At 49.0% G+C, this 13,674-nt stretch overlaps 1 protein-coding gene across 1 annotated transcript in view; it reads left to right on the forward strand.

Annotated features, from left to right (window-relative positions):
- GABBR2 (gamma-aminobutyric acid type B receptor subunit 2) overlaps positions 1-12,892 on the forward strand; it is a 341,177-nt gene extending 328,285 nt beyond the window's left edge. The window contains exons 16-19 of the mRNA XM_046021722.1: positions 867-1,049; positions 3,565-3,694; positions 7,565-7,682; positions 10,546-12,892. Of these exons, the coding sequence (XP_045877678.1) occupies positions 867-1,049; positions 3,565-3,694; positions 7,565-7,682; positions 10,546-10,711 (597 nt within the window). The 3' untranslated portion in view covers positions 10,712-12,892. The remainder of the gene's footprint in view (positions 1-866; positions 1,050-3,564; positions 3,695-7,564; positions 7,683-10,545) is intronic.
- The last annotated feature ends 782 nt before the right edge of the window (positions 12,893-13,674 follow it).

Raw genomic sequence — 13,674 nt, forward strand, 5'->3', positions numbered from 1 at the left:
CCTTCTGGCTCCAGAATCAAGTCCCCAATACCAGGCTGCCTTTTAGGACCCTTGAGACTCCTCCAGTCTCCCCAAAGAACTCTGCACACCCTCCAGACTGCCCTTCTCCATAAGCACTCTGAGCCCCAGGCCCCCTGCTTTGAATATGCCACTTCTCCCCCGACCCCCACTCAGAATTCCCTTCTCTCACCATCCTTCAGCCTCACAGAGCCCAGCCCAGGCCCACAGCGCCAACAGCCCAGCCTGCCCATGATGCTTCTTGCCTCTGGACTGTGGGGTCCTGGCAGACAGGGGCCCTGCCTCACCCAGTCCCTGCTCTCCAGGGCAGGCCCAGCGCCTACCTCAGACTGGAAGTGGTTTTTTAATAAATGAGTAAGATGAGGATGAGTGACAGCCTTTTCTCTTCTCTAACAATGCTTTTGTCCGTGACGGAGCCCGTCACAAGTCTGTCCTCAACACTCATCTGTGGTTCTAAGAAGCAGGAGCCTTCCCTGGCCTCCATCTGTTTGTTATCTTCCATGTCACCCTCGGGGTTATTATTTTCCAGGTGGAACGAGCCCCAAGGAAGAGCGAGGCTCAGCTGGAATCAGGCCTGAGAGGCGCTGGTGGGCTCCTCGGGGTGGTTGGGAGGCAGGTGGAGTCAGGATCAGGAGACCAGACTTCTGCTGACGAGGAAGGAAACTGAGACTCCGTGCAGGGGGGAGGGGCCTGCCCAAGGTCACAGACAAGCGAGTGGCAGAGACAAGCCTGAGCCCAGAGCTTGCTTGCCTGCCCCCTCCAACACAGGACCTGCTGTGGCAGAGTGGATGGGAGAATGTAGGGGGGCACCCCGGGCTTCTCTCTTCAGCCATACCTTGTCCTTTCAGCTCATCACTCTGAGAACAAACCCAGACGCGGCAACGCAGAACAGGCGATTCCAGTTCACTCAGAATCAGAAGAAGGAAGATTCTAAAACATCCACCTCAGTCACCAGCGTGAACCAAGCAAGCACGTCCCGCCTGGAGGGCCTGCAGTCTGAAAACCATCGCCTACGAATGAAGATCACAGAGGTAGCTCCCCGAGCACCGTCAACCAGGGCCACAGCCTCCCAGCTGCATCCTTCTGCCCCAGGGCTGCTGCTCCCGACCTCACTACCCCCTACCCAGGACTCCCCCCCATATCAGGCCATGCGGTCCCGTGAGCTGGGGTTACAGCGGAGAGAACCAGTGGGAGCATAAACTAGGCAGAGGCAGTTTTGTCGGAAGCTGCTGGCCTGGTCCAGACTCATGGAGTCCAGCCGCGCCCCGATTCCAGACATCCTCAGGAAGAAAGGAGTTCTTAGAAAGTTGTGAGCTCCCAGATTATAGGAGCTTCCTATGTGTGCAGAACCCCCCACCCTTGATTTTTCACTCTCCCAACCCAACAACCACCCTCATCCATATGAAGTACAGCAAGACAGAAGGGAGGGAAGAGAAACTTCTCAGGCAGGAGAGCTTGCTGAGGTGAACCACATGGTCCTCTTGAGGGTCCTTAACTGGTTCTTCAGTATTCCAGAGAGGCCATAACTAGATTCCTTTATGCCTAAGCCAGACCTCCGATTCTGGACTTTCTATTACCTGGGAGAGGAGAACAAATTACCTTCCCCTTCTTCACCTCTGTCTTTGTGTCCAGGGGTGTGACTGGCCTCTGGTGTGCAGGCTACCTGTTTCCCAGAGAAACCCTCCTTTGACGAAGGGAACAGGGAAGAAACGAAGGAGAGCGTGTTAGTCAGGAACTCGCTAAGTTGCTGTAACAAACACGCCCCAAAATGAAGTAGCCCAAAGAAAATATTTCTCTCTCACCTAATGGCCCTGAGGAGATGGGTCCAAGTTGGCAAACAGCTCTGCCTCTGTGGCCATAACTGGGTGAGGCTCATTCCCTCCTTCTGTCTGCCACTCTGCAAGGTGCCTTCCTCATGGGGACAGTTAAAGCTGGGGGGAAGGCACGTCCTGTTCTCAGTCGCAGGAAGGGAAGAGGAAGCCCACACAAAGGATGAACAAGTGATACAAAAATTGTGCGCCTTTTGGGTCTACTCCAGTTACCTTGGCAAGAACTTGCATGATCACACTTCTGTGTGAGACACGGGGTTGCCAGAATCGATGCAGGATGTCCTGGTGATGTTTGAATTTCAGGCAATCAAGCATACTTTTTGTGTAAGGATGGCCCAGACGTATTTGGGATATACTGGCACTAAGGAAAAAGACGCATCATTATCTGAAATTCAGAAGGGACTGGGCGTTCCATATGTGTATTTGCTAGACCCAGTAGCCTTTGGGGGAACTCACATTAGTCTGTCACAAAGATCTACAGCATAGTTCCATGCATCTAAGCCTGACTGCTCTAGGATGGGATAGCCCTCCCTCCCCCTGGTCACCAGAGAAAAGGAGGAAAGGTTTCTGTCCCTCAGAGCCCACTGCTCATCGGTTTTGATCTCAGACCTCTCTCTGAGTAGAACGACCATGACGTGACGTTTGACTTTAACTTGCACACTCCAGCAATAAAGAGCTCCTCACTTCAGGAAACCTGAAAACGACGCCATTGTCAAAATCCCTAAAGTGCTGGGTGGTGGTTTTTCCTGGAATGGAATCACAGTCTGGCCTCCTTTGCTCCTAGCCCCACTGTTTGAGGCACGCAGAAAACGGTATCTCTCTCCTCTTCCACATGAAGACGCATTTAAAAATTAATGGCTGAGGTCTTGACATCAGAACAACACTTTACAGTTTATAACTTCCTTACACTATAGTAGAACGTCCACTGCCTTTCCCAGTTACTACCCCCTCCCCCCAACACACACACGTGTGCGTGCGCACGCAAGCACGTGTACACACACACACACACACACACACGAGGCTTCTCAAGGGCTAGACTGCCCCAGGGCTTGCACCTGAGTTTTCTATAACCTGAAGGCAGCTGCAGTCCATCTTCTAAAGGAGCCCCTACTGTCCTAGGCTTCAGCGTCTATGTGAGGCTTACACTTGACCAGCCCAAGGGTCCTCCCCTGCGAGGGCCCTGCGGGGCGTCAGTAATGATAATTATGGCACTTTTATTCCTGTAGCAGGTTAGCCTCATGATGTGTCAGGGACTGGGCTAAACTTTGAGTGCATTGCCTCATTGAATCTCCGCAGTAACCAGAGGTTTATGCTGTGATTACTGTATTCTGCGGATGAAGGAGTTGAGACTCAGTCTCGCGAGCCAGTCCACAGACAGTAAGGGGCAGTCCTGGGTTTGCCCCTAGACCTGTCCAACCTCAGAGCCCGAGCTCTGACCCTCCCCCACCCTGCCGCCCTGGGCTGGCCCAGCTGCTCCCTTAAGACTCCAGCCTGCTCTGAACGCATCACTGTGAAGCCCAGGCACCACTACCCCCACCCCCAGCCCTTCCTGCAGCAACAGCCAGCAGGGGCCCTCTGCAGCTTGTCCCCAGCTCGGGGGCCTCTCTGGTTCTGGGTGCCCTCCCGAGGCCCACCTGAGGCCCAGTCCCATGATCCTGGGAGCTGGGGAAGGGGCTGGGCCCGGGCCTCTGACTCAGCTGGAGCCTTTGTCTTCCAGCTGGATAAAGACTTGGAAGAGGTCACTATGCAGCTGCAGGACACACCAGAGAAGACCACCTACATTAAACAGAACCACTACCAAGAGCTCAACGACATCCTCAACCTTGGAAACTTCACTGAGAGCACAGGTAGGAGGAGGCGGGGTCCCTGGAACGTGGGGAACTGGGTATCAGAAACCAGCTGGCCATCTTCCACTTTACCGATGAAGAAACTGAGGCTCAGGGGAGGGGGAGTGACCTGAAGCCACGCAGGCAGAGCTGGAGCATCTGGCGTCCACAGTTTGGGGTCAGTTTGGCATCCTACCTTGCCTAGACCCGGGGCTTCTGTCCCTCAGTCTCTTGGGTCCCGGTGGCACACGTACATGTCATGGCCAGCAACCCGGGGATCTGACTGGGGGCACAGTGTTCTTGATGAAGAGTTTACCTTACTTCTCCCAGTGACATTTCACAGTTTCAAACGTGCCTTCTCGATGTACGGGCAGGAATAGTCAGTGAGACACGACATGACACTCCATCTCACCAACCACTTGGGAAACGCCGGCCAAAATAACCCAACCCGGGTTTTGCCTACATTTCGGCCAAATTTTCAGAGGTCACCAGTGTCGTTAAGAGTACATAGAGGGGCACCTGGGTGGCTCAGTGGACTAAGCCTCTGCCTTCAGCTCAGGTCATGATCTCGGAGTCCTGGGATCGAGCCCCATATCGGGCTCTCTGCTCAGCGGGGAGCCTGTTTCCCTTCCTCTCTCTCTGCCTGCCTCTCTGCCTACCTGTGATTTCTGTCTGTCAAATAAATAAATAAAACCTTAAAAAAATAAAATAAATGTTCATCGTTTAGGGCAGTTTCATTCATTATTATACAGCCAAACAATGTTCGTATTACAGCTATTAGGAAGTGGGGCAGATCTATTCGTGTAGATATGGAGAGCCCTCCCAGTGAAAATAGCAAGATGAAGGCGAGCGTGATACACATAAATGCACACACATCTGCACACGTCTGTGTGTGCATGTGCTAAGTGCATTTTTTAAAAGGTCTGGAAGAACAAACACCAAATTGTTAACAGTATCCACCTGTGTGAAAAGGAACAGTAAGTACAAAGTGAGAAAGGATTCATTTAGCATACTTCTCTGTTGCTGAATTTTGTCAGTATTTATTCATTAATTTGCTACAAAATTATTTTTAAATCAATGAAAAATCTTTAGTTTCTTTTTTTGTTGTTGTTTATAGTTTCTTTTATTCTCATTACCAAAATCCTAAGTATTCTTATTATAAAAGCAAATCCTGGATCGAGCCCTGCATCGTGCTCTCTGCTTGGTGGGGAGCCTGCTTCACTCTCTCTCTGCCTGCCTCTCTACCTACTTGTGATCTCTCTCTCTGTCAAATAAATAAAATCAAAAATCTTTTAAAAATTAAAAAAAAATTATGAAGGGGCACCTGGGTGGCTCAGTGGGTTAAAGCCTCTGCCTTCGGCTCAAGTCCTGATCTCAGGGTCCTAGGATCGAGCCCCGCATCGGGCTTCTGCACAGCAGGAAGCCTGCTTCTTCCTCTCTCTCTCTCTGCCTGCCTCTCTGCCTACTCTGATCTCTGTCTATCAAATAAATAAATAAAATCTTAAAAAAATTATGAAATTCTTAGGGTTAGGGTTAGGGTGGGATGATTGCAAAAAAAAAAGTTTGAATTGAGATAAGTTACAAGTCAATTGAAAGAATAATAATTATTCACAGTAATTTTAGTATCTGGTAAAGATACTAAATTAGTGGAGGGAAATGAATCATTCAATACATTTAATGGGGATAGGTGGATAGCTATCTGGAAAAGAATAAACTTAAATCCCTACGTCACACCTCACACAAAAATAAAGTCCAGATGTATAAAGGATTTGAGTGTAAAAAGTGAAACCATGAAAGATCTAAAAAAAATAACCCACAGGAGAATTTTTTTTTTATAATCTCAGAGACGGGAAAGCCTCTCTCAATTTGATACAAAACACAGAAACCACAAAAGAAAAGGTTGACAAATTTAATTATAAAAAAGAATTTTTTAACAACACAAAAGCCATCATAAGTCATCAAAAAATCAAACCAAGTCAAAAAATATTATAATTCAGGTAATGTGCTTATTTTCTTACATATAAGGAGAAATTTATGTAATTTATATGAAATATGTATAATTATGTGTAAATTAATTTACAAAAAAAGAGCAACACAGAAGAAAACTGGGCAAAAGAGAGTTCCCACAGAAGGAAATGCAAGAGATTCATATGCTTATGAAAAGATGCTCAAGCTCACTCCTTATTAAGAGAATGTAGATGAGGGGCTCCTGAGTGGCTCAGCTGGTTAAGCTAAGAGGCTGCCTTTAGCGCAGGTGATGATCTCAGGGTCCCTGGAATGGAGTCTCCCTCTGACCCGCCTTCCCCTCTGACCCTCCCTCTCCCTTTGACCCTCCCCCGCCCCACTGCTCCTGCTCTCTCCCACTCTCCCAAATAAGTAAATAAAATCTTTTTAAAAATGCAGATGAAATCTTGAGTGAGATACCATTTTCACCAATGAGACTGGCAAAGACAAGACACCAAAAAGTTAAATAGAGTTTGAGGACACCGTTGGGAAACATTGCCGGTTGAAATAGAAATTGCTCTGACCCAACAGTTCCAGTTTTGGGATTTATCATAAGGATATGCAGTCAGCTCTCATTATTCACGGTGATTGTCTCTGATAAAGGTGCTGTGAATCATGAATTAATGAGTGACTACTAAACCACTGATCCTGAGGGGGAATACAGGGTTTGGTTCCTGCAAGGCTCTCTCGGGTTGACATTTTGATCAATCCATGACATAACATTGTTGTATGTGTGTTTCTGCTTGAAGACGTCTTACTTAATATAGAGTGTTGATTCGTTAACATTGACCTCATGGTCAACAGTGCTATAACGTGTGCCTGCACGAAGCCCATCTAAGCCATGTATTTTCTCCACCAGGCACGTCACAGCCGTCTTGCACTTGGGCGTGCTTTATAGTGTTGTTGACCTTGAAGTCAATGTAAGTTTTTCAGCATTGTGTGTCAGCAAATGACCATGAAAGCCTTGCCAGTATTGATTGGGGGTTACAAATAAATGTTGATGAGTAGGCGAGTTCACAAATACAGAATCCGTGAATAAAGAGGATCCACCATACTCACATGGGGGCAAGATGACAGTCACAAAGTCACACACTACAGAAGGACAACTAAACCCCGTGCTCCTCCAGATCCCTGGGGGAGGGGGGTTATATTTAATATTTCTTTAAATCTCTCTAGATAGTTCTGAAGCACAGAGGGTTGCAAAAGCATGCACATCACCACATTTTGTGGCTACACAGTATTTCTTTGAAAGGAGGCCCCATACACACATGAGTATGTAACTAATCCATTGTTACTGGAAATACTGAGATTAGTCCCAACCCTTTTACATTACGAGTAATGCTGATTTGAACATCTTATGCATAATCTCATTATTTCCTGGGATACATCCCGGAAGTAAAAATCCTGGGTAGAACACTTTTTTTTAGTGTTCAATGCTTATTGACAGTGACCGCCCAGAAACATTATGCCAATTTGTACTCCCACCAGCAGTTTACTGGCTATTATTATTCTTTTCCATCCTTGGCAGTCTTATGGATATATATTTTTTACCTTGGAGGGTTATTTTCTCTGTCATCTCATCCCTGTGCACCAGTGAAAAAGGCCTTTATATTAGAACTTTTCATTTCCAAGTTATGTTGCTTACATTGGTTAACTTGATTTTTTCTTGGAGAAAGGAAGTCCCCTGGATGCCATTTCCATCCCTGGTTAGAAGCTTCTAGATTCACTGCCTTAGTCCCGAGAGACCTACTGCAGAAACCACAGCTCTGAAGGGATAATAGGCTCTTTTGCATTCTCTCTCCTTGGGCAGCATCGTAGAAAGAGTGCATTTTTTTTTTTTAAATGAAGTTAACAGAATGTGTTGTGATCTTGTTGTTTTGCATTCAGATGGGGGAAAGGCCATTTTAAAAAATCACCTCGATCAAAATCCCCAGCTACAGTGGAACACAACAGAGCCCTCTCGAACATGCAAAGATCCTATAGAAGATATCAACTCCCCAGAACAGTAAGTACTTTCTCCTTGAGAATTATTGCAGAAGAGCATGTTAGTCCCGCACAGCAATTTCAGTCTGCCCGGCGTTTTCACGTGCCTTATTTTATTTAAACTCCACAGCAACCCCATGACACAGGTCAAATTACAAGCCTCGTTTTACAAATGAGAAAATAAATATTCAGAAAGGGGAAGGGACTTGTCAATGCCCACCCAGTTCCGAAGTGCAGGAGATGGGATTTGAACCCAGGTCTGCTGACCGTCAAGCCCACCGAGGCACAGTGCCCTCATTAGATATAAAATTTAACCTTGCTAAATGCCCTCACTGCACAACTATTCACCGACACCTACTGTGTGTCAGACATAGAAGTGAAAAAAACGGGCAAAAATCCCTTCGTGCGCAGAGCTTATATTCTACCCAGTGGCACAAGAACTTCTTTTAAAAAGCAGCATCTAATGTATTATATCATAGGTGCTTTGGAGAAAAATAAAGCAGGGGAAGCAGTCAGGGATTGTAACCTTGAATAGAGTGATCAGAGGAGATTCAGTGAGAAGGTGGCCTCTAAGCGAAGAGCCGGACATCTCTGTTAGCTTTGTTCCCACTGGCAATTTTGAGTTCTTCCTTTGCTCGTAGCGGCTTGGAAGCAGAGATTAGAAATGTCGACCCTGGCGCTGCTGACCCTCGGGGCTCAGTTGGTTAAGCATCCGACTCTTGATTTCAGCTCAGGTTGTGATCTCGGGGTCTTGAGATCGAGCCCTGCTTTAGGATTCTCTCTCTCCCTCTGCCTCCGCCCTACCACCCCCTGCCCACCACCACTGCCCACCCCGCTCCAGGCTCACTTTCTCAAATAAATAAATAAAATCTTAAGAAAGAAAGGAAGAAAGAAGTGTCAACACTGAAACTTGCTCCCCGGGAAGTGACAAGCATCAGAGACAGCCAAATCACCAACTATAGTGTAATTTGAGGCCATTGGGTGTTAGGACCAATAGCCTTCTCAACCCAGTTAGCTCCAAGGCTTCATTGGCTTACACTCCAGAATGATCATTATGGTTCTATGGCAGTCGTCAGTGGTTTACTTATTAGTACCCTCCACGAGAGCGTAAGCACCTTGAGGATGAGGTGTGCGTCCCTCCCTTGTCCTTTGGACTGAATGCAGCCTCCCGCACCAAGTAGGTGTTTGGCAAGTGGCTATTGAATGAATGACTGTGTAAATGGGACCCCAGCAGACAGCAAAGTGCCGTGGCTCTGAGAGCCTCAGACAGATGGCCACCTTGCCCAGGCCCATACTCCTTCCAGTTCAGAGTTTATTTATTCTTCAGCAACCCTTTCCCTGGACTCTGCCAGCACCCTCTGGCATTCAGGGGTCGATCATAGCTCAGAGTACAGACAGGTTCAAGGTGAATTTCGAAAGATCTCCAACATGCTAACCTCACGAGCACTTGTGACATGTCCTTGGTAGAAACTCTCCAGTGCACAGGGAATGGGGGGGCACTGCATTTGTCCCCCTCCATCTCAGGACCCCATCGGTGCCATGAATACACACCAGGGCACACCTGTTGAGATGAGGTGCCCCTCCCCCCGCCCCGTGAGTTGATCTGCCTCCCTCACAGAGCTCTGTGCTCCCTCACCAAGCTCCTTTCCCAGAAGGAGCAGGAGACTCCCCTTCCCCACTTCTGGCTTCATCGTCATGTGCAAATTACATAAACTCTGTACCCTTCCCTAATCATTATAGTGGAGAATAGCAACACTTCTTTTACTTACTGGGTTTTTGTGAAGATCTGGGGGTGGGGGGAGGTCCCCACCTGAACGGTTAGGCACTGAGGACACAGGGAGGCCTTAAGGATACCGAGAATGCAGCTTCCCAGGTACGAGAGAGAACCACACAAGATGCACCTGGGAAGAGCCCAGACCCCCCAATCTCTCTCGCTTGCACGCGCTCTCTCTCTCTCTCTCTCTCTCTCTCTCACACACACACACACACACACACATGCTGCCATGAGTCACACACCACCCCTGCCTCTGACCCGCCTTGGGGCTTTTCTGGCTGTGCTTCTAGGAATCTACCCAGAACTCTGGGAGCTCAGAGAAGGAAGGAGCCCACTCTCTGAGGAGTTTGAAGTGGATACTGAAGGGAAAAGAGTTCATCAGATCAGGAGGTAGAGAGAGTATTCCAGGCTGGGGGGAAATTGTGTGCAAAGGCAAGCCGGAGTGGCCTTTAGCCGTGTTTTAGGGGAAACTAGCCGCCCAAGTGTAGGGTTTGGGTGGTGAGTGGGTAGAAGTTTCACCTGGAGAATTGGAAAAAAGATCTTAGGCAACCTCCAATAAAATACCACCCCAGAGGTGGAAGGATGACACTAGTCACCAAAGAAGCTAAAAGACCAGGAAAGAGCCTATTGAAGTCAGCCAAGCAAGAAGGGCGGAGGTCCTGGGCAAGGCAGGGCCAGAGGAGCCAATGAGGAGGCCGGAGCAGTGAGAAGCCCCGCAGTCCATTTGGAGGCTCGCGAGAGTAGAGTGAGAACTGTCTGGCAGCAAAGCCCCATGAGATAAGCAAAACCCGTCCTTAGGAATCGCCGAACGCTTAGGAAGACTGCGTCCCCTTTGCTGAGTCCGTCTCCCTGGTTCCTCCCAGGGCAGTCATTGGCAGGTGTAGGTCTGCATTAAATACCTGCTAGATGGGTGAATGGCTAGATGATGGGATGGACAGAGCTTGGATTCGGGATAACTGGTCTCCCACCATCAGCTTCTTAGCCAAAGACAGTCCAAGGAATATTCTGGTGAGCGGCCAGATAGCCTTCACTAAAACTCCTCTCTCCCTCTCCCCCATCCCTTCCTCCCTCCCTCTCTCTCTCCTTCTCTCTCTCTTTCTCCCCGCCACAGCATCCAGCGCCGGCTGTCCCTCCAGCTCCCCATTCTCCACCACGCCTACCTCCCATCCATCGGAGGCGTGGACGCCAGCTGTGTGAGCCCCTGCGTCAGCCCCACCGCCAGCCCCCGCCACAGACACGTGCCACCCTCCTTCCGAGTCATGGTCTCTGGCCTGTAAGGGTGGGAGGCCTGGGGCCGGGGCCTCCCCCATGACAGAACCACACGGAGCAGAGGCTACGGGAACACTGTCAGCTCTGGCTGCGGAGCCGTTGGGCGCCATGCCTGGCCTTGTGGGACTGCTCGATGGCACTCAGGTGGACAGGATGGGGGCACTTGGCACCTGACCTCGCGCCTTATTTGTGAAGTTTTTATTCTTTCACAAAGAAGAGGAACGGAAATGACTTCTTCCTTAATGTCTGCGAAGAAGGAGGAGCTGGGATATTTTGAAACTTCGCAAAAAAAAAAAAAAAAAAAAATCCTAGACAAGGAGCGAATCACTAGAACTCCAGCTAGAAGTCACCGAGTGTCCCTGAGCAGCCTTGAGAAGAGGCGAGGGGCTTCTGGAGAAACCAGCTCTGCCTCTGCACACACATCCCTGACTGTGCGCTCCCCCCACCCCAGGCCAGCCCTTCTCCCCTCTGGGGTAGGAGGCGGTCAGGGCAGCCCGGTCCCCAGCCGCCAGGGCAGCCAACCCCAGCCTTCCTGGAACAGGGAGTCTGCTGGGCAGCCAGGCGGCCCGAGGGCTGGGGTACGGGAACAGGCTGACTCACATGCCTCCCGGTGGGACCTTACTCTCTAATAAATGCCACACATTAACACAATAACACCCATTCTGGGACCGTGGGGATTTAGGGCACGTCACTGCAGACCCACTCTGCAGCATTCACCAACAGTCGGTCACGCACCCACCACGTTGGCCATGTCCTTGTGTTTGTATCAGGTGTTCCAGTAATCAGGGGGACCACCCGAGCTAATCATGGAATGTCTGTTTCCAGCAAACACTCTAAAGAAAGACTGTGCACTTTAACCTCTCATCAGAGCCCAAGGGCTGGCTGGATTGGTTTTTTTCCACTGACTTTGTTTCTGACCAAAGTGAATCGGGCATTCTGCTAGAAGGCATCCCTGTAGTCGTAGGGAGAGAGTTGCTATCCGAGGGCTCTCCTTGGCTTCCCGAAGGTGGCCTTCCATCCGGACAAGCCGGGGAGCTCGCCCTTGGGGGTCACGGAGGTGACCAGTCAACACACTGGTTCTCATTCATAAGATCACTCTTCCCTTTCAACCGAACAGAGAGCACTGGCCTGGGAGTCAGACGGACCTGGGCTCAAGTCCTCACTCCATGGCTAACTCCCTTCTTGACCTTGGGAAAGTCCCTACTGTCTCTCTGAGCCTCCGTTTCCCCTCCCCAACAAATTGGGGTTGAGATAACCCCCGTCCTGCCTACCTCACAGGGTCTCTCTGAGGATCAAAACTTGATCTTGTCCAGAAAAGCTTCGTACCAAACAGTGAAGCAGCCGTGACCCGTGAGGAATCAGGATGACCGTGACCTTCGGCCCTCACGACCGCCAGGGGTTTGGCCCAAAGAAGCTCCCAGCATAGCCCTCTACCAGGATAACCTGGCAGAGAGAGGCTCCCGACGACTTTTGTGACATTCCTAGACAGGTTCATTCTTTGCTAAAGAAAGGCCTGAAGGACAGCATCCAGGACATCTGCACAACCAAGCGGTCGCTCACTCCCTAAAGAAACCTAATGGCAGCTTCAACAGGCAGGCAATAATCTCTTCCCAGACCACTGAAGTCAGGAATATACTGCTGTCATCACCAGACTTTGACAAAAGGGCCCACAGGAATCTTATCATCGCCAACATTTCAAAAACACCCGATTTCACGTAGCATAGCTTTCCCCTCCCCTCCCCCCCAAAGAGAGGTTATGGAGGTACTGTAGCTTTTAGGGAAAAAAAAAATGTCAACACATCACAGGTCAAATCGAAGTCATCGTCTGTTTTAGGCACTACAAATCGGTGTTGTCACTCACTGTGTATTACCAGTATTGACTTGCTTTCTTGATTTCACCAAAACCAGATTTAATTTAAAGGACCACATTAATTTTTCCAAGGGAAGGAGACAATTCATTGTACATAATGTATACACACACACAAAAAAAATATACCTGTAGAAATATTATTCCAGCATAGCAGGAAACAAAAAGAAACAAAAAGTATTGGACAGTCGGAGGTGAGTGTGTGCGTCCGTAACCCGTTGTGACCCCTGACCGTGCACAGTCTTCTAGGTTCACCCACGAAGTACATTTTCTGTCTTAATGATACTGTAGGTTCACCCTTTTTTTTTTTTTTAATTTCCCTGCAAATAACAAGACCCACAGAAGTGACTCTAGCTATCTAATGGGTCTGGTCTTTTATATGCAGCAAACACACCGTACATTTCCGAAGAGGCTTCAGCCTGAAGGCATTTTCCAGTGACGTTAGTGCACAAACGCTTTAAATTAGACCGGGACTGCCAGAATCAAATGTAAATGAGGAATTTCTCGTACCCCTATTGCATGGTATCAATTTTTAATAAATTGTTGCAAATTTGTTTTTATGAATAAAAGGAAAAAAAAACTGTCCTCTTTAATGCCTACTCGTTCCAAAATGCAGGTCCGAGCAGGTCCTATTCCTCTGCTCAGAAACTCGGGGGACAGTTCTGGGGTGCCTCCTCAGCATCCTCCCTCCGTTTGGCAGACAGTAACAGAGCAGCCCCGCAACCGTGTCAGCTGGGGTGACCTGAGCCGGGCCAGTATGGCTCTTCCCAGGATTCCTCCTCGCAAGGAAATTTAGTCAGCCATGAGAGAGAAAAAGGAAGCTGATATGGAGAGAAATAGAATCAACAGACGGGTCCTGATGGTGTCTGAATCCTATTCCTGAAGGGTCCTTCCCCTGCTGCCAGGGGTTCTCAGTTTTCCAAATCAATCACGCTTTTTGCCTAGTTAAGTTCAAGTCCAGTTCCCACCTGTTGCAAACAAGAAGTTCCTATCTAACCCATACTGGGCCCTCAGCCTGCAGCTCCACTCCAATCGCGCTGTCCTTCAAGGTCCCATCCAAAACACCCTCCTAGATCCCTCTGCATGAAACTCTCTCTTCTTATT

This window comes from Meles meles, chromosome 11, assembly GCF_922984935.1.
Source record: "Meles meles chromosome 11, mMelMel3.1 paternal haplotype, whole genome shotgun sequence".
In the NCBI taxonomy this organism is placed as follows: Eukaryota; Metazoa; Chordata; class Mammalia; order Carnivora; family Mustelidae; genus Meles; species Meles meles.